The sequence below is a fragment of the Aulonocara sp. 'chitande type north' Nkhata Bay genome, linkage group LG12 (assembly GCF_057382095.1).
Source record: "Aulonocara sp. 'chitande type north' Nkhata Bay isolate Kocher_YH1m ecotype deep benthic linkage group LG12, A_spYH_male_GT1.1, whole genome shotgun sequence".
NCBI lineage: Eukaryota > Metazoa > Chordata > Actinopteri > Cichliformes > Cichlidae > Aulonocara > Aulonocara sp. 'chitande type north' Nkhata Bay.
In genome coordinates, this window is record NC_141355.1 from 39,329,326 (window position 1) to 39,356,104 (window position 26,779).

Sequence of the window (26,779 nt, forward strand, 5' to 3'; positions counted from 1 at the left end):
CAGCCCATCCTCACAGTCGGTGTAAAAGTGAAAATAAAAGTGTGCAGCAGAACGAACTGAAAGACATACCTGTGTACTTAATGTGTTTCTCATGTTTTCCTGATGAGCAACTCATGCAGCACATCATCCACACAGTGAACCTTTATTTTTGTTATGCATCGTTGTTAACTTTGGTAAAACATACAAAAACATCTTTTATCAATCACTATTTTTTTATTTCTAATGTGAATTTCTACTCACATTAATCCAACATTCGTTATTTTTAACTGCTGGACTGGTTTTTGCTTGGATCCAGGGAACACTCATGTTCATTCACCAGATGTGATATTTTGGGTGATTTTCATACTTAAAGAAATCTTCTCATGTTTCAGTAATGGGATTTATATCAATGGTTATTTGCTAGTCACTTGCTGTGAGTCTTTAGTTTATTGTGTTTGGTGATGTAAATGTTTGTATAGGTGGATGAAATACTGGTTTACTGTGGCCAAAGAACAGATATTGTTATAATGGTGACTGTGAACATTCATGGCCATGAGATTCACTCTGTGGTGCTTCAGTTGTCATGTTACTGAGGTTGTTCATGCCCTTTGTGACAGTGTATCAACATCTAGCTGATACAAAAAGCTGTTATTTTCTATATTTGAACATATTAATTAAAAAAAACAAACAGTCATTTGGTCTTTTTTCTACCCTTTATTATCTTTCATATTATACATAATGTATAAATATTTGGGACAATATTATACATTGAACCAAAAACCAAAGACAAAAACAATGTTTAAATGCAAAGAAAAGAATATTCACATAAGTAAATAAGTGTCTAAGATATTAAAAAGATCAATGATTGAACAAATGTAGGTAACATGAAAAACAAAAAACATGTTTTAACAGCTTTTGATTAAATTCTTAAAGTTCAAAATCAAACGAACAAATGGGGGAAAAGAAATTCGATGATGACTCAGTCAAGTGAATCATCAAACACCAAATGTAAAATTGAATTGTAACCCAACAATAGGCATATGTTTAAAATTTCAAATAAAAAAATGATTCCCTGTTTTCCATTCATCTTTTTGGCCATCTACAATGAACCAAAGAAAGGTTTGGTCTCTCTTTTGGTCAGGATACAGTGCATGAGGACCCAAGATGGAGGGTAACAAAAGACAAGCTCTTTATTGAGCTGATGAAGCTAAACATAAAACTAAGCAGTGCAAAGTAATTCAACTCACTGGTGAACAGAGACACTAGGGCACAATAAAGGTGCGCTCTGACAAAGAGACAAAGGAAGACACTTTAAATACACAGAGGAAAGAGAGGAAACACCTGGGAATGAAACAAGACCCAGGTGAGCAGAATCTAACTGATGAAACGGAGGGAAGCAAAGCACAATGCACACAGGACAAGGGATTAACAACATAAAACATAAATACATTAAGAGGGACCACAGACAATAAACTTGACATGAACCTTTAAACTCGACAGACCAAAGGTAAACAAGCTGACTACACACAGAGACAAAACATGGAGCGAGTGGAAATGAAAGGGAACTAACACAACTTAATGAAGAACTAAGAAACTGAAATAACAAACCTCAAAACACATGGTCCAAAAACCCAGGATCATGCATATATTTTAACCTGACAGCTCTGAGACACGTGTTGAAAACGTCATCATACACTAATGTTTCATTCTGATTTTTATATATGATTGCATTTGCATCTCTTTACATAAAAAACAAATATAAGTTTAATAAGCCCTCATAAATCAGCTGCACAGATAGCTAAAACTATTGTTTCTCCCACTGTAACTTTCAGTTCTTCAGAGATTTCATCTGAATTTTTTTCTTCATAACGTTTCAATACTACATTCAGCTCTGCTCATAACTAAAGTGTATTAATTAACCTAATCACATTTGACATTAAAATAGTCAAATGTGAACATGATTTTTGTTGCTTAACCAAACCATGCGAGCTGTTATGTTCGAGTGTAGGGAAGTAAGACACTGTGAAACAATATAACCTTTAGGAGGTGTTATATTCCAGACACTTTGGAACTCAGATTCCAAAAAAGTGAGCAAAAACAAGATGTTTTGGTTCTTAGCAAGGTAGAGCTATTCAGGCATCACTAGCAGCATGATACTTGGTTTGTTGCTCTTAAAAAAACACGATCATGGATTGAGCCTTATCAGTACTCTGCATATGATTTATTCATCGAGTAACAAATACACAACAGCGGTAGTACAGATTACAAATCTACAGTTTTAATACAGTTTGCGTTTAATGCTGTCACATTGGATTCTTAACATAGGGTTGCTGAGTTAAAAAAAAAGATCCAGTTCTACTTTCACTGTCCAAGTGGGAAATCTGAGTTGTGGGGGTGTTACAGATTCAAATTCTGACCAGGAACTTGGAAATTCCGACTTCCATCTCATTTCAGGAATGCACCATTAAGCTACTGTAAACTAACCTCCATCTATCCCTATCCTATCTGTTGCATGTTTATTCATTTTTATTCCATATTAAAATAAATAGGAGGCAGAAACTGTGGACAGAGAAATATTATGAGTTGTAGCGTTGGAAAAGAACATCAGGACATAGTGCACTTATTTTTGTACTTCTCATTCAGATCATTTATCTCTTGTTCTTGTTTTTTGTTCAGTTCCTCCAGTTTTTGTTGATTGTCTTCCTTCTTCTTCAGTTCTTCTTTGAGTTTCTTTTCTGTGTCTCTTGAGCGTTGTTGTAGCTGATCAAACTGTGCGCTGTGTTCTTGGTTTTCCTGTTGCATTTCTGTTTCATGCTCTTGCATCATCTTCTTTAGTTCTTCAGCATGTTTTTTCACCAAAGCTTCGAGATCTTTGGTGTGTTTTCTTCTGAAGTCATTGAACTTTTCAGCTTGTTTTCTGGCATCCTCTTCAGATTTCTTTTTCATGTCATCTATCTTTCTTTTGCAGCTTTCCTCTAAGTCTTTTCTCTCTTTTTCTTCACGTAGTCTTCTGATTCGGTCAGCTTCTTTGCTTTTTTCATATGTTTCTCTTTCCAGGTCAAAATCTTTTTGGATCTTTTCCATTCTTTCTAGCTCCTTAATGCGAGACTGTCGAGCTTCACGATATCGTTTCTCCCACCAGTCTTTTCTTTCCTCCTCCCAGTCCTCTCTTTCTTTCTCCCAGTCCTCTTTTTGTTTTCTCATTTCCATTCTGTTCTCTATCAACTTTTTATCCATGGTTTCTTTTTCTTCAGATTCTGATTTTATTTGTTTTTCTAAAGCTTCAAGTTTTTGTTTCCACTCTTTTCTTTTAAGTTCATCCTCTTTTGTCTTTATGCTGTCTTCCTCTTCTCTCTCCTCCTGTTCTTTCTTTCTCTGCTCGCGCTCTTTGTTGATGTGTTCTTCCTTTTCTTTAAGTTGTTGTTCTCTCAGTTTTCTCTCTTGTTCAATTTTCTCTTCCTGTTCAACCATTCTTCTTTTCATTGTTTCTTTTTCTTCCTCATATTTTCTTTCAAGTTCTCTTATCTGTTTCTTCATCGCTTCTTCCTTCTCCTTTAGGATCCTCTGCATTTCCTTCTTTATCGCTGCTTCAGCCTCTTGCAACATCTCGTTGGTGAAACAGTTTCCTCCATTGTCCTTCACCATGGTGTCAATCTTTGTTATCAGCTCACTGACTTGTGTGCGGCTTTTTTTCTCACGGTTATTGAACACATGGTATCTTCCTGCACAGTCAGCAATCAGCTTCTTAAAAGAGTCATTACATTTTGTTTTTATGTACTCTTCTATGGACACCTCATCATCCTCCAGTGAATCTCCTCCAGTTAAAAGAATGATGGTGAACTTTCCAGAACTTTTCCCAAAACCTTCCTTGATTAAATCAAGTGTTTGTTTATCCTCTGGTGTGAATCTGCCAATTTTTAACACCAACAGGAAGACATGTGGTCCTGGGGCCAGAAGACTGACACATTTCATCACCTCCTCATGAACTTCTTCATGTGATAGAGTTGAGTCAAACAGACCAGGACTGTCGACCACAGCAACAGGACGACCGTCCACTTCACCCTGTGCTTTCTGACACTGTTTGGTGACGGATGTTTGGCTCGATTCTGCTTTGAACTCCTTTCTTCCTAGGATGGTGTTTCCTGTAGAGCTCTTTCCATTGCCGGTCTTTCCTATCAGCACAATCCTGAGACTTTTGGTGTTCTGCTTCTCCTCATCACCTGTAACATTTCATAAAGGCTTGATTTATTTTCTTTTAAGAAATGCAAAAGTAAGAAGAGATCTGCATGTGAAAATAACTGAACAGTGACAAATATGCCATCATAAAAGATCTGAAATTAAAACATCCCTATGCATTGAACCCATATTAAAGCTTTTACTCTTGAGTAATTGGAATCTCATATTTGATTGTTTTCTGGAATCCTTTGTAAGCAATGACTACCTAATTTCTGAAACCCACCAACAGTTGATGGTGGCCTGTGGCTCAGTGACCTTTCAACTACTCAGTGGTAAGAACCCAATCTTAGCATGTCGAAACACCCGATGATAGCTGGACACCACCTGATGACATTGTCTTCTGCCAGGTCTCTCTTGGAAATTAGGTTTTTAATCTCAATGAAATTTTTTACCTGGATAAATAAAGGACTAATAAAAATCTCGTACATGTAAATGCAAGTATGTGTACGTGTATATATTGGTTTGTTGTATATGTCTGAAATAATAATAATAATGATAATAATAATAATAATAATAATAATAATAATAATAATAATAATAATAAAAGCTGCAGTTGCTTACAACACAACTTAAGGTGGAAGCACTTTCGGGTGTATTTTATTATTTATTATCATTGGGCTCTTGGCGAAGGCGGCCACACTTTTCTCTCTCTCCCTCTCCCTTATCTTTTCTGCTTGGATTCTCATGTACTTGTCTAGTCTGGTCTACTTTTCTACTTTTACCCTGGAAGACTCTCACGGTCTGTTCTCTGAAACCTAAAAGAGAAATTAGAAATTATGGATTTGATCAACTGGTTCTTGAATGCAATTGACACCCTCTTCTCAACGAGAAGCCTGGGTTCGGGTGAGCCCAAGTGTCCTGGAGGGATGTTCCCTGCCGGATACATGATGGACGGGTGGAGGAACTGGAGGGTGCCTGGCGGGACTGTTGATCGAGGACATTGAAGACGTACCTTTTCTGAACCATGATAATGGGGTTCTTGCTGATCAGAGCTGAACAACATAAAACTTTGTCCTTGATAACAGACTGTGTTTAGACTCTTCGTCCCCATCCCACACACCCCCATCCTGTATTCCAGTGGTTTGTATCATATCTATCTAATAGACTCCAGTTTGTGCATGTAAATGGAGAGTCCTCTTCACACACTGAGGTTAATTATGGAGTTCCACAGGGTTCAGTGCTAGGACCAATTCTGTTTACATTATACATGCTTCCCTTAGGCAGCATCATTAGAAGACATAGCATACATTTACACTGCTATGCAGATGACACCCAGCTCTATCTGTCCATGAAGCCAGATAACACACACCAATGAGTTAAACTGCAGGAATGTCTTAAAGACATAAAGACCTGGATGGCCGCTAACTTTCTGCTTCTTAATTCAGATCAAACTGAGGTTATTGTACTCGGCCCTGAAAATCTTAGAAATATGGTATCTAAGCAGATTCTTACTCTGGATGGCATTACCTTGGCCTCCAGTAACACTGTGAGGAACCTTGGAGTCATTTTTGACCAGGACATGTCCTTCAACGCTCATATTAAACAAATATGTAAGACTGCATTCTTCCATTTGCGCAACATCTCTAAAATTAGAAATATCCTGTCTCAGAGTGACGCTGAAAAACTAGTTCATGCATTTATTACTTCCAGGCTGGACGACTGTAATTCATTATTATCAGGATGTCCAAAAAACTCACTGAAAAGCCTTCAGCTAATCCAAAATGCTGCAGCAAGAGTCCTGACAGGGACTAGAAAGAGAGAGCAGATTTCTCCTGTTTTGGCTTCCCTTCATTGGCTTCCTGTTAAATCCAGAATTGAATTCAAAATCCTGCTCCTCACATACAAGGTCTTAAATAATCAGGCCCCATCTTATCTTAATGACCTTGTAGTACCATATCACCCTATTAGAGCACTTCGCTCTCGCTCTGCAGGCCTACTTGTTGTTCCTAGAGTATTTAAAAGTAGAATGGGAGGCAGAGCCTTCAGTTTTCAGGCCCCTCTTCTGTGGAACCAGCTTCCAGTTTGGATTCAGGAGACAGACACTATCTCTACTTTTAAGATTAGGCTTCAAACTTTCCTTTTTGCTAAAGCATATAGTTAGGGCTGGACCAGGTGACCCTGAATCCTCCCTTAGTTATGCTGCAATAGACGTAGGCTGCCGGGGGATTCCCATGATGCATTGAGTTTTTCCTTTCCAGTCACCTTTCTCACTCACTATGTATTAACAGACCTCTCTGCATTGAATCATATCTGTTATTAACCTCTGTCTCTCTTCCACAGCATGTCTTTATCCTGTCTTCCTTCTCTCACCCCAACCGGTAGCAGCAGATGGCCCCGCCCCTCCCTGAGCCTGCTTCTGCCGGAGGTTTCTTCCTGTTAAAAGGGAGTTTTTCCTTCCCACTGTCGCCAAAGTGCTTGCTCATAGGGGGTCATATGATTGTTGGGTTTTTCTCTGTATCTATGAAGCGCCTTGAGGCGACTTTTGTTGTGATTTGGCGCTATATAAATAAAATTGAATTGAATTGAATTGAATTCCAAACACTTTCGAACACTTATCTCCAAGGTCGTTGCTTGTCATGTGCTTTTATGGTGTTGTGATGTAGAAACTTATGTGCTTTCTATACTGAGGAGTTATTTTTTGGTTTTCTGTTCTCACACTGACCTTCCACAAGGAGCCCAGTGTGAGTGGAGGTCTCCTTTTGTCCACCCTCCTCTACTTGCCCTTTGTATTGTACACTTCATTGTTTTTCTGATTACAAACTGTCTCCGACCTGTCTTCCCATGTGATGTCTGTGCTAGTATGTGTGGTCGGTGGGGTCCAGTGATCTCTGCATTGGATCGGACTTGTTATAATTCTCTGTCTCTCTTCCGCTGCATGTCTTCAAACCACACTAACTCGGAAAGTGCTCAAAGCCCCAAGGGTCTTTCTGAGCATCCTGCTCAAAACTGACATATTACTGTGTCAAAGCAACTAAGGGTGGAACATGGGGAAAAAATGTTTTTTCTTTGCCTACTTTTTTTTATTTTAATTTAATTAATTTAGGGTGCCATGCAAGTCTTCTCTGGTTGTCTTCACACAAGCATCCTCAGCCAGTTGATCCAAAAGACCAAGAAGAATATTCATCTGGCTTGACTTGACCAGTGCATTGTTGCTTTGGAACATTACCATATACCCTACAAAATCAGGGGATTGGTTTTTTGTAGAGGAGAGAGGAGTCTTTCCACATCTCTGTCTCACTCTGCTCAATTTATGACACCTTTCCATCACTAACAAACCTGTACAGGTGGGGAATGAGGGAGGACCCACAGTGCAGGTTATATGTGGGGAGACAGGAACAATGATGCATATTCTGGCAAGACTGCTCTCAGCCAGGGAAGATACAGATGAAGCCATGATGAGATCCTTAGAGTACTGCCCAACATTTTTGATAGCAGAGACAGAGAAGACATCAAGTTCAAACAAGACCAATGCTTTTCCTATAGGAAGGGATGAAACCTCCATTCTCCAAGAAGACCAGGAAGCGTCTGCTGTGGTTATCATGGGAGATGAGGGTGGATGTGGGAAGGAAACTTCATTTTTCTTAGGTTGTGAAAACCTCCCTGAGACCTGACATGGTTAACTGGTTATAGGAGGCTAAGAAGATCATCCTGCTAGAACAGACTGTCCATTGGAGGATGAATGTGCTGAAGATGCAGTGATGAAAACCAATAAACACCATGAAATGGTCCAAGACAGCAAAGACAGAAGGTGGCAGGCCTGGCTATTCCCAGTTGAAGTAAGATGCAGGGGTTTCCAGCACACACTCACAGCCCTTGGAGTAACAGCTTCCTGTTGCTCCAAGGTCTGTGAGTGTGTGCCACCAGTCCACTTTCCAGATAAGATGGCAGCCGTCCTTAGGTAGGCCACTGAGAGAGCCTCTTGTTGGCTCTGAAGCAGGAGAGGGCAGGGTAGCTGGGGACTAAGAGAAGATGGGCAGTAACTGGCTATCACTGCGGAACCACCAAGCTGAGGGTGTTGTGATTCAGGGTCAAAACACCCAATGATACTTGGACATGAACTGACGTACATCTCCTCCTGGTCGAAAGTTGTAGTCACTTACAAAGCAACTTAAGGTTGATGCACTTCAGGGTGTATTTTACAAGTCTATGATTTAGTACAGTGTTCAGCATTAAAATGCAAGGTGAGATCCACCATGACCATATACAGCAAATATGTCTTAACTTTAAAATGTCTGGGTTGCAGTTGCAGTGTGTTTTGTGTAATTGTCCATCTGTATTGTAAAGCACTGTCCCTGAAACTCTGCTGCATTTGAACATACAATATGTCCATGTACATTTCAGCTGATTCTAGAATCTCTCACATCAGCTCCTGTGACCCAGTGCCACTGGAAGCCACACATGTCCTTGCATCACATTGCCCTCCACTATGTTTTAGAGAGAATTTTTTAAGATAAATATCACAAGGTGACATGATTTCAATTCTTCAGTTTGGGATGATTTTGTTTTTGCAATAAAAATACTGCCCGTTCCATTTTTCCAGATTTTCTGGGGTAAAAATAACAGCTTCCAAATTCCACAGTCAAGGATTTCTTAACGTTCAACTTTTTAACTGATGGAGAAATAAGAAATAGTCTACTCTGCATGTATCTACACAATGGATGGAGATTTAGCTCATACAATACTGTGGATTATCAACCCAAATTAAGCACTTCAGCAGCACCTTGATTACTTCCTCTCAGATCTATTACAGAGGTGCATCGATGTGTAATTTAACAAAGATTGTTATTCATGACATACAACACAGAATATAAATAATTAACAGACTTACAGGTGCTGTGCATCTTGTTTTTAAATTTTTCAAGTTCAGCTTTCTGCAAAGTGATGTTTCTCTCTTGTTGTAGAATCTTTTGTATTTGAGCATGTGCAAAGGCTACAGTTGTATAACTGCATTGTTTGTCCTTTCCCATTATCATTTTTTCCATGTTATCTAACAGCTGTGGGATCTGCTGTTTGTCCTTAATGTTGAGAACAACAGATCTTCCTCCACAGCTCTCACAGAGCTTCTGAATGTCTTTGTCTTGTCTTACAAAGTTACCAACAGCTGGATCTGTAGGATCTGAGTCCACAGTGAACAGAATCATGGTGAAGTCATTGACTCAAGAGCTGAATGTGTCCTGGATGGTCTCTAACTCTCCCTTGTCTTCATCAGTGAGGGGAGCCACAGGTAGGACCAGGATGAAGGCATGGACACCCTCAGGATCACAGAGGGAGATACACCTGAGTGATTCCTCCATCACTGCCTCCTGAGGTTTTCCATACAAGGCAGGCAGCTCCACCAGGGAAACCCAACGTCCACACACCTCTCCCTGATGTTTAACACACTCTGATGAGTTGGAGGCTGAATGAAGCTCAGTCTGACCTAAAATGGCCTTGGCTGCTGACGTCTTCCCTGCTCCTCTCCTCCCACACAGAACCAGGTTTAAAGATGGTTTGATGAGTTCTTTCTTTAACAGGAGTGGTTCATTGGATTCATTTACAATTTTCTGAATCTTCTCCATTAATGATTCACAATTATCTTCAAACATGTTGTAATGTTGTCCTCCACATTTTCTAACAAGGTCATTTAAAGAGGAACTCATTTCATCCTCATCTGTGATGATGACCATCAAGTGTTTATAGAAGTCTTCACCAAACAAACTCAGTATGGACTTCAGAGTGTTTGTGTCTTCGTTAGTGAACTCAGAAGGTTTCACCAACAGCAGTAGAACATTAGGTCCAGGAGGACAGAGACTCACACAGCTCTTCACTGTTTTTCTCATGTCCTCCACAGGCAGACTGAACAAGTCTGGAGTTTTCACCACTGTTAATGGCTTTCCTCTCCACTCTCTACAGCAGGCCACACAGTGCATTATTGGTGACTGTTTTTGGCAGTGAAAACCTTGGTACCCATTGATCAGGTTACCAAGTTTGATCTTCTTTTCCTCACATTTCCCCAACAGTGCAATCCTGTATGATGATGCTGTGAAAGAACAGAGAGAAGAACAATATCACAAACACAAGTTAACCTGAAATCCCAACCCTTGCCTCATGTTAGGAGATTTCTTCAGTCCTCTGGGTGCACGGATAGTTTCTAGTGTTTTTCAGCATTTGTCCATCGGTCATCTGTCCTATTCACGGTCATATTCACAGTTAAAGATTGAATATTAACCCAATCAGCAAATTGTGCCAATATACAACTGTATGCGAGAATACAGTTTTCTAAGTTCAAAGCAGTGAGTGTGAAGATTAATTACATTCAAGTACAATGTAAGTATGTGACGTGCTGCAGAAATATAACCGGGCTGGGTCCTGCTGCGCCAGACTTGAGCAGGTGTCTCTGTGCCCAGTCTCCATTTTCCGGAAAATGTAAAATTAAAGATCATTTTTTGAGTTAGACCACTTTGAGCTTGAGTCTTTCTTCGCCGCCAAAAGAATGCAAAGAACAGAATTTAATAGGGACTAGAGAGTGTGTCCAACTGTAGCGGGATCACACCCCCTGTCACGTCTGCCGGAGCAGACATAATGGAGTGAGGTGGATGCAGACCCAAAAGCAGGCACACGGAGATGAGGGTGGAGATTAACAAAAGATGAGCCTTTGGCCTGTTGGCTGCAATAACACCATGAACAAAAGGAGACAGGAGGAATAGAGAAAAACTAGGAAAACCTGGGAGAAGCTGAACCAAAGGACATGTGGGACATAGTAAGTAAGTAAGTAAAATTTTATTTATACAGCACATTTCTAGATAAAAGATCACAAAGTGCTTTACAAGGTATAAAACAAAAACAGTCAAAAGTTAACAAAATGCAATTTTAAAAAGATGTGTTTTTAGCTGTTTTTTAAAAGTAATCACTGAGTCTGCAGATCTTAAGTTCTGAGGAAGAGAATTCCACAGTCTGGCAGCCACAGTAGCAAAAGCTCTGTCACCCTTGGTTTTCAGTCTTGTATACTGAATAACAAGTAGGCCCTGATCACAAGACCTCAGGGACCTTACGTCTTACGTCTACTAGGGGCATAGGGCTGTAAGAGTTCAATGGTGTACGCTGGTGCTTGTTCTTGAAGAGCCTTAAATGTCAGAACCAGAATCTTAAAATGGACTCTGAATTCAACGGGGAGCCAGTGCAGCTGTATAAGCAACGGTGTTACATGAGAGTATTTCGATGTTTTTGTCAGAAGCCTTGCTGCAGCATTTTGGACAATCTGCAGACGCTCCAGGGAGCTTTTGTTTAGACATGTAAACAGTGAATTACAGTAGTCGTGATGAAATGAATGCATGAATAACAATCTCCAGTTCAGTATGAGATACTATGGGGCTCAGTTTAGAAATGTTTCTTAAATGATAGAAGCAGGACCGAACCAGAGATTTGACGTGAACATCCAGGGTAAGAGCAGATTCAAAGGTTACCCCGAGGTTCCTGATAGATGATTTCACAAATGTTGAAAGAGGACCAAGAGCATTCATTATGTTAGGTACATGTCTGTCTGGAGCACATACAAGGACTTCAGTCTTTTCTTCATTAAGTTGGAGGAAGCTGTCAGCCATCCAATCTTTGATGGTTTCTAAGCACACATTTAGAATCTGCAACTTAGAAACATCTTCAGGTTTAAAAGACTGGATAGCTGGATGTCATCTGCGTAGCAGTGGTAGCAAATGTCCTCAAAGGGGCTCAAAATATGCTGGAGGGGAAGTAGATATATTAAAAACAATAAGGGCCCCAGCACAGAAACTTGTGGCACACCATAGGACAGGGACGTGGAAGATGACCTGTACTTCAAATCAAATCAAATCAAATCACTTTTATTGTCACATCACATGTGCAGGCACACTGGCACAGCACATGCGAGTGAAATTCTTGTGTGCGAGCCCCACAAGCAACAGAGATGTGCAAACACAACAACACAAACCAGCAAATACAAGAATGGCCAACCTGAAACTAATAAATATATGTACTTAGAGACCGCCTCAGAAAAGTATCGTTCATAGAGATACGAGGAGAACCACTCTAAGGCAGACCCAGATACACCAACCCAGTATTTTAGCCTTTCAAGAAAAATATAATAGTCAACAGTGTCAAAGGCTGACGTGAGGTCCAAGATTAGGAGTACAGAACACTTTGCTGCATCGTTTTGCATCAGAATGTCATTGGAAACTCTAAGAAGGGCTGTCTCAGTAGAATGAGCTCTACGACAGCCAGACTGAAATTTGTCAAAGATATTATGTTTGTCTAAGACTGCTGTAAGCTGCTTAGCCACAACCTTCTCTAGTATCTTAGCAATTAACGGTATTTTTGAGATTGGTCTGTAATTGCTAGTGAGAGATGGGTCCAGCGTAGGCTTTTTTAACAGGGGGTGTATAACAGCAGTTTTAAAATAAGCAGGGACTTTACCAGATCCCAGTGAGGTGTTAACTATGGTGAGCACACAGGGACCAATAGAGTGGAAGACATTTTTGAATAACGATGCGGGTAAAATGTCGAGTGAACAGGAGGATGCTTTTGTTGCATTAACTATTTTTTCCAGCTCTGATAGTAAGACGGGTAAAAAGCTTTCTAAAACGACAACTGACATAGGAACCGACAATGCAGATGCTGATGGGGACAATTTTTTCCTTACATTACTAATTTTTTCTAGAAAGAAAGAAAGAAATGTTTCACAGTCTTCATTAGAAGAAATAATGGCAGCAGGTGGAGCAGGAGTAATAATATCAGTAGTAGTGTCAAATAATACCTTAGGATTACCTCGGCTCTTTGCAACCAGATGAGAAAAATAAGCAGCCCTCGCATCTCTAATTGCATTGTTAAAAGAGGCTAAAAGATCCTTTAAGTAAAGGAGATGAACATTTAAATGAGTTTTCCTCCATAAGCGCTCAGCTTTATGACAATCACGTTTTATGGAGCAGATGTTGTCATTTAGCCAGGGTAAGGACTTGGAAACAGAAATGGGTCTCATTTTAACCGGACAGATTTCATCTAAAATCGAAAAACAATGGTTAATAAATAGATCTGTTAAGAAATCAAAGCCGTTTTGCGGGGATAGTGTTAAATTAAAAGCATCCAAGAAATTCTCCGCTGTGGAGGAATTTATAATCCATCCATCCATCCATTTGCTTCCGCTTATCCTTTTCAGGGTCGCTGGAGCCTATCCCAGCTGTCATAGGGCGAGAGGCGGGGTACAGCCTGGACAGGTCGCCAGTCTGTCGCAGGGCTAACACACAGGGACAGACAACCAGTCGCACTCACATTCACTCGCACATTCACACCTAGTGACAATTTGGATTATCCAATTAACCTATCCCCACAAGCTGCATGTCTTTGGACGGTGGGAGGAAGCCGGAGTACCCGGAGAGAACCCACGCAAACACGGGGAGAACATGCAAACTCCACACAGAAAGACCCCGGCCTGATGGTGGAATTGAACTCAGGACCTTTTTGCTGTGCGGCAACAGTGCTAACCACCGTGCCACCATGCTGCCCTTCTCTTTATGGAATTTATGATGCGCGAGATAATTGTCCGGTTAACAGGAGACAAAGGCTCATGAAAAGACATGTTAAAAAGAATACAGTGATGATCAGAGATAAAAAATGTCCTCAGAACAAATAAAATCAATATTCAAACCCAAAGTAAAAACAATGTCCAGCGTGTGTCCTTTGTTATGTGTGGGGCCGGACACATGCTGGGTAAAATGAAAAGAATCCATAATGTTGATAAAACCTCTGGCAAAGAGGTCGGAGTCATCATCAACATGTATGTTAAAATAGGAGACAATACAAAAACCTCAAACCGGGAACAAGCAACCAGAGACTTGGGAACACCTGGTAAGTAACGCAGAGGAAATACAGAGGAATGACAAGCAGACGATCTGATCAGGAACAGAGGGAAAGACACACTATGCATACACACAGATACACACAGAGGGTAATGAGGAAAACAGGAAACATGAGGGGAACACAGGTCGGACTAATCAGATGTGATGAGGCGGGGAGGAGAGCAAAACTGAAAACACTAATACAGGACACAGACTGTCAAAGTAAAACAGGAAATACACAAATATAGAGACAAGGATGACTAGTTAACAAAAAGTAGACACAGTAACAAAACCTAAAGACTAGAAATCACCAAAACACTAAAGAATAACTAACAGAACTAGAAATACAAAAACTAAACCATGAAAATCCACAAAATTGCAGAATGCAAATGATAACAGCACAAAACACTGGGTCACAAGACCCAGGACCATGAGACTCAGCCTACCCAGGAAAGTCTGTACCAGGGTGCTGGAAAGGAGAGTTCGTCTGTTAGTAGAACTGTGGATACAGAAAGAACAATGCGATTTTTGTCTTATTCACAGATCACTGGACCAGCTACTGGACCATTGCCATTTGATCCTTATACGATTGTTGCAAGATGTTGGTCGGTATAGGCGGCAATAAGTTGAACTTATTTCCGGTGGGTGTTGGACTTCGCCAAGGCTCCCCTTTGTCACAGATTCTATTCATCTTTTTATGGACAAAATTTCTAGGAATAGCCAAGTGGCGGAAGGCTTCCACCTGGCGGTCTCAAAATGGTATCTCTGCTTTTCACAGATAATGTAGTTCTGTTGGTTTCATCAGTTGACGGTTTCCAGCTTGCACTGGAACAGTTCGCAGCCAAGTGTGAAGCAGCAGCACCTCCACATTTGAGGCCATGGTCCTCAGTGGGAAAGAGTGGAGTGCCCATTCCGGACCAGGGACAAGTTCCTGCCCCAAGTGGAGTAATTTAAGTATCTCAGGGTTCATGAGTGAGGGGAGACAGGACCAAGAGATCAACAGACGGACTGGTGCTGTGGCTACAGTGATGTGGACACTGTACCGATTGTCACGGTGAAGAGAGAGATTAGCGTAAAACGTCGCTCTCAATTTACCAGTTGATCTACATTCCTCCCCTCACCTTTGGTCATTACATAATGACCGAATTACATAACGACAGAAAGAACAAGACTGTGGATCCCCATCCTTCACATTGAACGGAGCCAGCTGAGGTGGTTCAGGCAACTGACAACCACCTCATCCTGGGTGATGTGTTCCAGGCATGTCCCACTGGGAAGAGGCCCCGGGGCAGAACCAGGACACATTGGAGAGATTATATCTCTTGGCTGGCCTGGGAACACCTGGGTGTTCTCCTGGACAAACTGGAGGGGGTGGCTGGAGAGAGGGAGGTCTGGGCTTCTCTGCTTAGACTGCTGCCTCTGCATCTTTTCCCCGGATAAGTGGAAGAAAATGGATGGATGGATGGATGGATGGAATTTCAAACAAAATCCACTGAAATGACGTTTAATTAAAGGTGAATTACACCATTAGTTGCAGGTTGTATTATAAATTGTTACCAAATATGTTAACTTTTTAAACTGTTTACTCATAATGCAAGTTTTATTACCAAGTTTAGTTAAAAAAAATGACATTACACAAAACAAAACATTTTAGTTGTTTAAAAGTAAAATTATTTTACTGAAGGTTTTAGCTGTAAAGAATTGTGGGATGTTTGAGTTAATCACTGAGAAATTTAATACCAAGTTTCAAATACATGATTAATCCCAGATAATTTTATTTGCTGTCAGAAAAAAAATTCAGAGAGAGATTAAAGGAGGGATTTGATTTGATTATTGTGAAAATATAAATATTTTTGCATGTATAAGCTGGTCAGAGCCTATACATACAAACCTTCTCCACTTACCCACATTATCGGTGATAGGAGTCTTTGTCTCATTTTGTTTTGGGTTTTGCTCTCCTGCTATTGTTTGTGTTGTGTCCTCAAAAGCTTCATAGCTGACATGCTCTCCATTGTTGTCCTTCATAATTTCACCCAAATGTGTTAACAGCTTTGAATGTTCAATGTCGCTCCTCTTCAAGTATCTGAGGTTACATTTTTTGATCATTTCATTTAATTCTGGACTTTTCATGAAATCTTCTGAAGAACCTGAGCTCTCCTCTCTGGGTGCTGAGATCAGTATCAGTGAATGATCAAATGATCGATCACTGTAACCTTGAAGGACTCTGCAGAGTCTCAGTTTGTGTTCTTCTGTAAAGTTTTCAGGCTGTACAAGCAGCAGGAACACATGAGGTCCAGGATCAGAGCGTTTTGCAAAGTCTTTTATAAACTCTGTCAGATCTTGTTGGGAGGTGTTGAGAGGAGGCAGGTAGGGGGTGTTGATGACAACTAATTTTTTGTCATCCAGTGTCCCACCAATTCTCACACAGCCTTTAGGTTTATTATTATTATTAAAGACATTATTTCTCAGTAACAGATTTCCCACTTCCTTCTTCTCACTCCAGCTGCTTCCCAGTAGAGCAACCCTCAGCTCAGACACTGTGGAAAAACAGAATAGAAAAGCAAAAAGAGACAAGCATCGATTCATTATATTTCATTTGTGTAAGCAGTATACACTAACATGAGACACAGACCTTCAAAGTAAAATAGGAAATACACAGAGACAGCCTGGAGGGAGAAAGAGAACATGTAGGAGCTCATGACAGGATGAGGAAACACAGAACACAAGGAGAACATAACACCAGAACTAACATGGATGGATGGAACTAAACAGAGAATACAGGAAACCTAAACTAGAACCCTGAGCACTATGGAATAAACTAAGATTAACAAAGAGAACCTTAACCTCCTAGGACCTGCCGTCCACATACAGGGAGTGCAGAATTATTAGGCAAATGAGTATTTTGTCCACATCATCCTCTTCATGCATGTTGTCTTACTCCAAGCTGTATAGGCTCAAAAGCCTACTACCAATTAAGCATATTAGGTGATGTGCATCCCTGTAATGAGAAGGGGTGTGGTCTAATGACATCAACACCCTATATCAGGTGTGCATAATTATTAGGCAACGTCCTTTCCTTTGGCAAAATGGGTCAAAAGAAGGACTTGACAGGCTCAGAAAAGTCAAAAATAGTGAGATATCTTGCAGAGGGATGCAGCAGTCTCAAAATTGCAAAGCTTCTGAAGCGTGATCATCGAACAATCAAGCGTTTCATTCAAAATAGTCAACAGGGTCGCAAGAAGCGTGTGGAAAAACCAAGGCGCAAAATAACTGCCCATGAACTGAGAAAAGTCAAGCGTGCAGCTGCCAAGATGCCACTTGCCACCAGTTTGGCCATATTTCAGAGCTGCAACATCACTGGAGTGCCCAAAAGCACAAGGTGTGCAATACTCAGAGACATGGCCAAGGTAAGAAAGGCTGAAAGACGACCACCACTGAACAAGACACACAAGCTGAAACGTCAAGACTGGGCCAAGAAATATCTCAAGACTGGTTTTTCTAAGGTTTTATGGACTGATGAAATGAGAGCGAGTCTTGATGGGCCAGATGGATGGGCCCGTGGCTGGATTGGTAAAGGGCAGAGAGCTCCAGTCCGACTCAGACGCCAGCAAGGTGGAGGTGGAGTACTGGTTTGGGCTGGTATCATCAAAGATGAGCTTGTGGGGCCTTTTCGGGTTGAGGATGGAGTTAAGCTCAACTCCCAGTCCTACTGCCAGTTTCTGGAAGACACCTTCTTCAAGCAGTGGTACAGGAAGAAGTCTGCATCCTTCAAGAAAAACATGATTTTCATGCAGGACAATGCTCCATCACACGCGTCCAAGTACTCCACAGCGTGGCTGCAAGAAAGGGTATAAAAGAAGAAAACTAATGACATGGCCTCCTTGTTCACCTGATCTGAACCCCATTGAGAACCTGTGGTCCATCATCAAATGTGAGATTTACAAGGAGGGAAAACAGTACACCTCTCTGAACAGTGTCTGGGAGGCTGTGGTTGCTGCTGCACGCAATGTTGATGGTGAACAGATCAAAACACTGACAGAATCCATGGATGGCAGGCTTTTGAGTGTCCTTGCAAAGAAAGGTGGCTATATTGGTCGCTGATTTGTTTTTGTTTTGAATGTCAGAAATGTATATTTGTGAATGTGGAGATGTTATATTGGTTTCACTGGTAAAAATAAATCATTGAAATGGGTATATATTTGTTTTTTGTTAAGTTGCCTAATAATTATGCACAGTAATAGTCACCTGCACACACAGATATCCCCCTAAAATAGCTCAAACTAAAAACAAACTAAAAACTACTTCCACAAACATTCAGCTTTGATATTAATGAGTTTTTTGGGTTCATTGAGAACATGGTTGTTGTTCAATAATAAAATTATTCCTCAAAAATACAACTTGCCTAATAATTCTGCACTCCCTGTATGTGGACATCACATTTTGGGTTATTTAGACCAAAATACTCAATTTTGCTCTACATGGGCCTGATATCCACTTACGAGGACATTATATTCTACTGTTCTATTGAAGTTTTAAACAAATATCCTCATATCCTCTTATTTTTCTTAAAAACAAAAATAAGGTAAAAAATATAATCTGGTAATTCTTTGTTTTTACATTCATCGGGCCCCAATCAGCCCAAATATCAAAGAGAAATTAAAAATGCTGCTGTGGAAGAGTCCGGATCTTAGGAGGTTAAACATCAATCAAAATACAAAATCACAAAGATACAAGGAACTCAAAACGGTGGGTCGAGAGACCCAGGATCCTGAGAGTTTACCTGTTAAAATATTTTCAAGAACAACTTTAAAGCAGTTAGGGTTACGGCCAGTTTGTTGATGTTATCTCTGTGGTTTCTCTGTGTGGTTGATTTGATTGTGCAGAGAAGAGTAAAGCTGGTGTGTAGGTTATCCTTCTCTATTTGCTCTATCTTGTCACTAATGCTGAATATATTTTATTTAGTTGTTGATTTCTTCCTATAAGATTGTGTTTTATTATGTTGCAGAGTCTCAGTCTAGTTATAAATTCTTATTGGACTCACCAGGTGCTGCAGTCGCCATGATGGAGGAAAGAGTCACTAGAGAAACAAAAGTAATAAGATAGGATTAGAAAAAAACAAGATAGAAGTTCATAAAGTAATGCACTCTACACAACCATTCCATTCAATTACATGATAAGCTCAAGTTTAAACATTATGTTGGAGCTGGTAACGTGGTGGAGTAATATTGTCTATATTAATTCATCTCCATATTGCTGTGGGAAATAAGCACTGGTTTGGGAGTAGTTTTGTGTAACACATTTGCTGTGACTGTTTTTGCAGCGGCTGTGATGGAGTTGCATTCTGTATTTGATTGCACTGATACTCTGGTTTACTTATAGCTCACACTACAAACACTGCTCTGATATTATGCCTGTCTGTATAGGTATGTCACATGGCCATATTTAAGATGAGATATTTTTCCCTGTTGCAAGTGGGACACTGAACTGCTTATCCCTTCATTTTTTCAAATCATTCTACTAATAAACTATGCTTTAGAATTTTACTGGTTGTCATCTTTTGCCCACAGCTGAGACAGTTGGTCAGACCTAAAATCTGTGTGTGTGTTACAGTAAGTATTGAAATGTAAACAATTGGAAATGAAAGTTGAGCTTAAAGAGAAAACAGATTCTTTTATGACTGTGTTTGACCTCAGAGTGATCAGAGGTCCCTACAATAATACAGATTTAAACCAAGTGAGTTTGAAATATTTTAAACAAACAGTTGTGACAGTGGAAGAAAAATGTAGTTGATGGGTAGCATTGTTTTTTAAACCTGTTTTTGTGCAGCATGAACGAGCAGCTGATTTGCATGGAACAAAATGTCAGAGATCATTTCAGGATCAGAGGCTTAGAAAGCAGAGGGCGGCTTCAAAACAAGCTTTGAGACCTTTCAGTGCCCAACAGTCTGATACAGACATGCTCCTCTATAGAAGCTTGCTCAGAGGCTCAACAGTGACTGATGATGTTTTTCAGTTTAGGAAACACCTGCAAATTTCTATACAAACATATTTTCTCAATATTTAAGACTATATTATAATATAAGACTATAATAGCAGTATATAAGACTAATGGAGCAACTGTTATCTATTAACAAGCTACATCAAGTCTTTGCAAAGGTCAGAGGTTAAAATAGGGGATTAGATGTGGAAATGAGTTCCAACTGATTAATTGTAATACAGAGAAAATGTTGATTTATTCTGTTACAAAGATGATCTCTTACTGACATTTAGGTTTAGGAGGGTTTAGGTGGGTTTAGGTGGGTTGGTGGCAGTTGCCTCTTTTGGTCCCTTTTTTGGGAGGCGGGGGGGGGGGGGGGGGGGGGGGAGGAGGCCACAGTGGTCAAGACCATTCACTACTGTATTATTTCAGGGTCTACCTTACAGAATAAAGTGCCTTGAGACAACTGTTGTTGTGCTTTGCTGCTGTATAAATTTGGACACGCCGGTCCACGGTGTCCATACCGCGCTTGCAGAAGTTGCAGTAAGCTGCAGTACCAGCAGGGGGAGATATTGTTATTTCAAGCCAACATGAAAGTTAAACAGACATTATCAACACATTTACATGTAAACACATATTAGCCGCCTAGCTTAATCGTTCCTGGTGATGATGGACTCTGGGATGTATTTCTTGGTTAATACAGACTTCTTGACTTTAAATGTCTAATCTCTGGTGGTAATACAGCCTCTGCATGTGTGATATCTGGTTGGTCTGAGTCTCACTGCAGAGGCTCTGTGTATTCAGACTGTAACTGTTTAAATCAAAGTTTTAGTGTTTAAAAAAATGCTCATCAGTATGTGGATGAACATACCCAAAACCATACAAAGTATATTAACCGTATTTTAAACACTTTCAAACAGATGGGGAGCTGCAGTGATGCCTGCACAGAGATCCTGAGTGGATAAAGACGGGCAGAGCTTAGAAAGACACACAAACTCAGTGCGGCTTTAACGCCACAGAAGAACAAGACGGACTAAACAGAATTTCACTGCATGCAACCGATGTACATATTTTTATTCCACTGGTAATTTTTATCGAACAAACACAATAAAAAATAAAAAATAACAAAAATGAGCTGAGGGGGCTTCCTCAACTTATCAGTTTGTGCTGAGCAGAGCGAGCTTTTTTTTTACGTCATCTTACAATGTTAAAAAAAACATATTGTACTTCCGTAAGTAGGAAACCTATAGAATCGGGTGTGTCCACTGACTACACACAGGAACTCTGATAAATAGACCTGGGGCCCGTTCTTCGTACGTCGCTCACTACATCCAAGATCAAATGACACATCCAAGATCAAACCATCGCGCTAACCGTGAGCTCGCTAATCCGGTTCTCCGAACACACCTGCTGTTGACGATTAGTACAGCTGGATGAAGTAATGTGAGATCACTGGGTGTCGTAAAAGGGGCTACGCATCGATAGTAGAAACATTGATCGGCAACCCTCTGATTGGTCGGCGAAAATGTCGAGGGAGTGCGCTCGGCTCGGTATTTTTCGGCAGCAGAGCAAGAACTCCTGAGTGAGGGATTTCAGGAGTTTCAGAGTTTAATCAGAACGCAAGGGAACACTGCAAAGGCTGCAAAAGCAAGGAGAGAGGGCTGGCAGAAAGTTGCTGACAAATTAAACTCGTAAGTAATTTAATAATAATAATAATAATAATAATATATTGGATTTATATAGCGCTTTTCAAGGCACCCAAAGCGCTTTACAATGCCACTATTCATTCACTCTCACATTCACACACTGGTGGAGGCAGCTACGGTTGTAGCCACAGCTGCCCTGGGGCAGACTGACAGAAGCGAGGCTGCCATATCGCGCCATCGGCCCCTCTGGCCAACACCAGTAGGTGGTAGGGTAAATTTATTATATTATATTACATTATATCCTCTTTCACATTAGAGCCACGACAGGACCCACTAGAACATGGGAACAAGTAAAAGTGAAATATAAGAATATTCTATAGAATGGTAATATTTATCACTTTAGTCTCTTGAAAAGAGACCCTGAAATAATCTGTTTGTTTGTTTATAACAGCAACCAAGAAAAGGGCAGAGCAAAAAAAGACAGGTGGTGGTCCTGCACCCCCTCGTCAACAAGTTGGTTAAGTAAATAATATCCTCACGGGAAAATCGATATCTCTCTATGAGCACACTGTCGCGCTGAGCTAAAGGATCCTGTCTGTCCCGCAATATACGCTGGATTCTGAGGACTCTCCTTATCAATCTTGCACCTTCCACAATGGGTGGCTCGCGTATACGGACAGGACATGGCTGCGACAGGCTTCCCAAATCCACCTTGGCTTTTATAGCCGTGGTCTCTCATCTTGATTACACGAAGTAATTTACAATTACTACTCTGAAATATGAATTACATCTGTAATAATCACATACATGTAATAGAATGTTAATAGTACATTTCCCTTTTTTAGGAAATGACCTGTATGTATCTGTGTGAAATCAATAAAAGGATCAAGTGCTGCATTATCTTCAGTTACATTGATGTTATTTATTTATGGTGAAACAGTGGTAAAATATCGCTGTTGCTTTCGTATAAATGAAGCGGACATACCTGCGTGGCCGCGATCTAATCCTGTTTACATAAAGTAAACCTGCTCCCGAGCAGGTTTACGCTTACGGCTCTGTTGCTATGACAGCAAGTCCCGGATGAGCTTCGGGGAACCGAACGATCCAAGATCACGTGAAATCGTCAACAATCAGATCCAGCTAACTTACTTAGCGAGGTACGAAGAACAGGCCCCAGAAATCAGAGATTAAATAATTTATGAACTATCAGGCATCAACAGTATAACTTGCAAAGACATGTTTGTTGATGCTTAACTGATAACAAGGCAAATACGGATGATATGCAACTTTTACTTATGTGCGTTTTTCTTCCTGGTAGTATTAAAGATTTAAAATCATGCATTTATTACACGATCTGATGATTTCAGCCTCAAAAATAAATGAAAAAATCTACAACGAAACCGGAAACGTCTCATTTTTCCAAACAAACTGATAATCAGAGAATCGAATTCCACATTAGAAATTACGTTTTAGTTTCGGGCTGTTTTCTGTATTTCCGCCTCAAATATTCTGATTAATTTTCTGGATGTGTTTGAAGTGAAGTTTTTACCTGAGCTGAGTCTGTGAGCAGTCTCAGGGATCAGGACAATGGTTCAGTCAAAGAAATTACCGAGAGAACAACAAATGTGATCAGACTCACCTAACGACGATCAGTGATCGATTATCAGTCAGTGACGTCAATACTGAAGCTTGGCGTGGTTTAATGATCAGCTGTTTAGTGTATCTGCAGTACTTCGGTTGAATTACCCACCACATTAACACTAAACAGTTTTCCTGAAAAATATCCACCCGAGTGAAAGTGAAAGTATTTAAAGAGATTTAAAGGTGTGTCCTAACTTTGCCATGGGCAGACGAGCCTTAAGGCTTAGTACACAAAGTAAGAGCTGATTCGTTTCCACTCGAGACTGAAACAATAATCTCACGCCACTCCTTACAATCAAAACTGATGACGTTGGATACTTCTTGCATTTATATATTTCTAACTAATAATAAATAAATTGCTTGTTTAAATCGGTTAAGTCACTGAACTTTCCAAAACGATTCCAAAAACGCTCTCTGTTGACCCTGTCACTGCTCACCGGTTGTGCCAGATGGTTTATTTTATATCTGCATTAGAAGCCTTTACAGAACAGCTCATTTATTCTATCTGGGTAACAGCTGAGCTGAACTGAAAGTCACGTGTTTCTCCAAGGAAGTAAAAATCATGGTATTAAAAAAGAAGAAGAAGAGAGAGGAAGTGAATGGAGAGAAGTCACCCAGTCAGCCATCAAATTTCTTTCAAAACAAAGGTCAACAGACCTACCAGGTAAAGAAGGAGTTCATCTGACTCTATAGAACTGACCCTATTTAACATCATGAATTTACATAATGTCCTCGGGGATTAACTGAGGATTCTGATTCGTGACCTTTAATGTCAGAAACAGCCGAGAGTGAAACAGCAGTCCCTCCACAACTGATGTGTCTCAGGCTGAGCTCACATTCTGGCAACTGAACATTGTTCCAAGCAGTCATTTGTGTCAATACAAGTTTCAGCTGAAAGCTTAGCGGAACTGACATTAAACAGTACAGGGAGTGCAGAATTATTAGGCAAGTTGTATTTTTGAGGAATAATGTTATTATTGAACAACAACCATGTTCTCAATGAACCCAAAAAACTCATTAATATCAAAGCTGAATGTTTTTGGAAGTAGTTTTTAGTTTGTTTTTAGTTTTAGCTATTTTAGGGGGATATCTGTGTGTGCAGGTGACTATTACTGTGCAGAATTATTAGGCAACTTAACAAAAAACAAATATATACCCATTTCAATTATTTATTTTTACCAGTGAAACCAATATAACATCTCCACATTCACAAATATACATTTCTGACATTCAAAACAAAAACAAATCAGCGACCAATATAGCCACCTTTCTTTGCAAGGACACTCAAAAGCCTGCCATCCATGGATTCTGTCAGTGTTTTGATCTGTTCACCATCAACATTGCGTGCAGCAGCAACCACAGCCTCCCAGACACTGTTCAGAGAGGTGTACTGTTTTCCCTCCTTGTAAATCTCACATTTGATGATGGACCACAGGTTCTCAATGGGGTTCAGATCAGGTGAACAAGGAGGCCATGTCATTAGTTTTTCTTCTTTTATACCCTTTCTTGCCAGCCACGCTGTGGAGTACTTGGACGCGTGTGATGGAGCATTGTCCTGCATGAAAATCATGTTTTTCTTGAAGGATGCAGACTTCTTCCTGTACCACTGCTTGAAGAAGGTGTCTTCCAGAAACTGGCAGTAGGACTGGGAGTTGAGCTTGACTCCATCCTCAACCCGAAAAGGCCCCACAAGCTCATCTTTGATGATACCAGCCCAAACCAGTACTCCACCTCCACCTTGCTGGCGTCTGAGTGGGACTGGAGCTCTCTGCCCTTTACCAATCCAGCCACGGGCCCATCCATCTGGCCCATCAAGACTCACTCTCATGTCATCAGTCCATAAAACCTTAGAAAAACCAGTCTTGAGATATTTCTTGGCCCAGTCTTGACGTTTCAGCTTGTGTGTCTTGTTCAGTGGTGGTCGTCTTTCAGCCTTTCTTACCTTGGCCATGTCTCTGAGTATTGCACACCTTGTGCTTTTGGGCACTCCAGTGATGTTGCAGCTCTGAAATATGGCCAAACTGGTGGCAAGTGGCATCTTGGCAGCTGCACGCTTGACTTTTCTCAGTTCATGGGCAGTTATTTTGCGCCTTGGTTTTTCCACACGCTTCTTGCGACCCTGTTGACTATTTTGAATGAAACGCTTGATTGTTCGATGATCACGCTTCAGAAGCTTTGCAATTTTGAGACTGCTGCATCCCTCTGCAAGATATCTCACTATTTTTGACTTTTCTGAGCCTGTCAAGTCCTTCTTTTGACCCATTTTGCCAAAGGAAAGGACGTTGCCTAATAATTATGCACACCTGATATAGGGTGTTGATGTCATTAGACCACACCCCTTCTCATTACAGAGATGCACATCACCTAATATGCTTAATTGGTAGTAGGCTTTCGAGCCTATACAGCTTGGAGTAAGACAACATGCATGAAGAGGATGATGTGGACAAAATACTCATTTGCCTAATAATTCTGCACTCCCTGTAGAAAGAAACTCAGGGGACTAAACATCTGTGTAACTCTAAGAAAAGCACTGATTGGTGAAATTAATCTGCATTAAAGGTTTCAGTTTGATCGGGAGCATAAACACTGGACTCTGGAAAAGTGATGCATCCTTCATGCCTAGTTATCAGGTTGTGACCTGGAGTTGCTCCGGTTTTGTAGTGTTTTTTTAAATAGTAGTTTGTTTGACCTTTTTTTAGCTTTATTTGATAGATGAAGTGAAGAAAGGACACAAGAGCAGGGGGAGAGACGGGGAAGACGTGCGGCCATGGGTTGGACTCGAACCCAGACCGGTCGCTCTCAGCCGTTCGGCAGCTGGTGGTCTGGGTTTGAGCTCTCTTACTCTCCGTAAACTTGAAACTAAAATCATCCATAAAACAAACTTTATTATTCTCACAGTTTCATTCACGGGTCACTGAAGGTTTGTACACAAATAAAAGCTTTTTCCTGCCTCAGAATGAACCCACTGTGTTATAAAATATTTATTTCATCTCCAAAAGAACAAAATGCAGTGCAGAGCGTGTGATGTCATCTGCCGTGGTCGCCCTCCCTCCAGTGCTGAACAACACCTCTATATTTTGCCTCCTGTCTGTGTGTGTTTGTCTACTTTTGTGAGTTTTGGTTTCCTCCTGGTTTATTTTTATTTTGGAGATGGTGGTTTCCCACATTTTCAATCAGTAATGCAGCAATAAAACTCTGGCTCCAACTCGCTGCCTGATTGTTGCCTCTGTTTCTCATGTTCTTCCCTCAATGTAATAGAGTGGATTGTTGCCCCCCAGTGGTAAAATACAGAAGTGCCTGTTACAGGGCTAGTTCTTGGTTGACCAATATATAACAACGAAAAAGGGTAGTTTCTGCATGCTAAGAAAACAACAAGTTAGTGTGTGATGTCCTGCTGTTCATTAAAGGCACCTATCCACGTCCTTCTGTCCTGATCTTTTCAAAGAGCCTAATCCAGAA

General features: G+C 40.6%; 2 protein-coding genes across 2 annotated transcripts; both read right to left on the bottom strand.

Moving 5' to 3' along the window:
• Nucleotides 1-737: 737 nt before the first annotated feature.
• On the bottom strand, nt 738-9,381 carry LOC147318103 (uncharacterized). The gene is made up of 2 exons (XM_086257753.1): nt 9,044-9,381; nt 738-4,199 (listed from the first exon to the last, which is right to left on the bottom strand). The coding sequence occupies exons 1-2, from the start codon at nt 9,354-9,356 to the stop codon at nt 2,584-2,586; spliced, it is 1,929 nt and encodes a 642-aa protein (XP_086113879.1). The 5' UTR covers nt 9,357-9,381; the 3' UTR covers nt 738-2,583.
• LOC147318104 (GTPase IMAP family member 8-like) lies at nt 9,372-23,398 on the bottom strand. Its single transcript, XM_086257777.1, has 4 exons — nt 23,319-23,398; nt 19,099-19,134; nt 15,962-16,594; nt 9,372-10,234 (listed from the first exon to the last, which is right to left on the bottom strand). The coding sequence occupies exons 2-4, from the start codon at nt 19,115-19,117 to the stop codon at nt 9,372-9,374; spliced, it is 1,515 nt and encodes a 504-aa protein (XP_086113903.1). The 5' UTR covers nt 19,118-19,134; nt 23,319-23,398.
• Nucleotides 23,399-26,779: the final 3,381 nt, after the last annotated feature.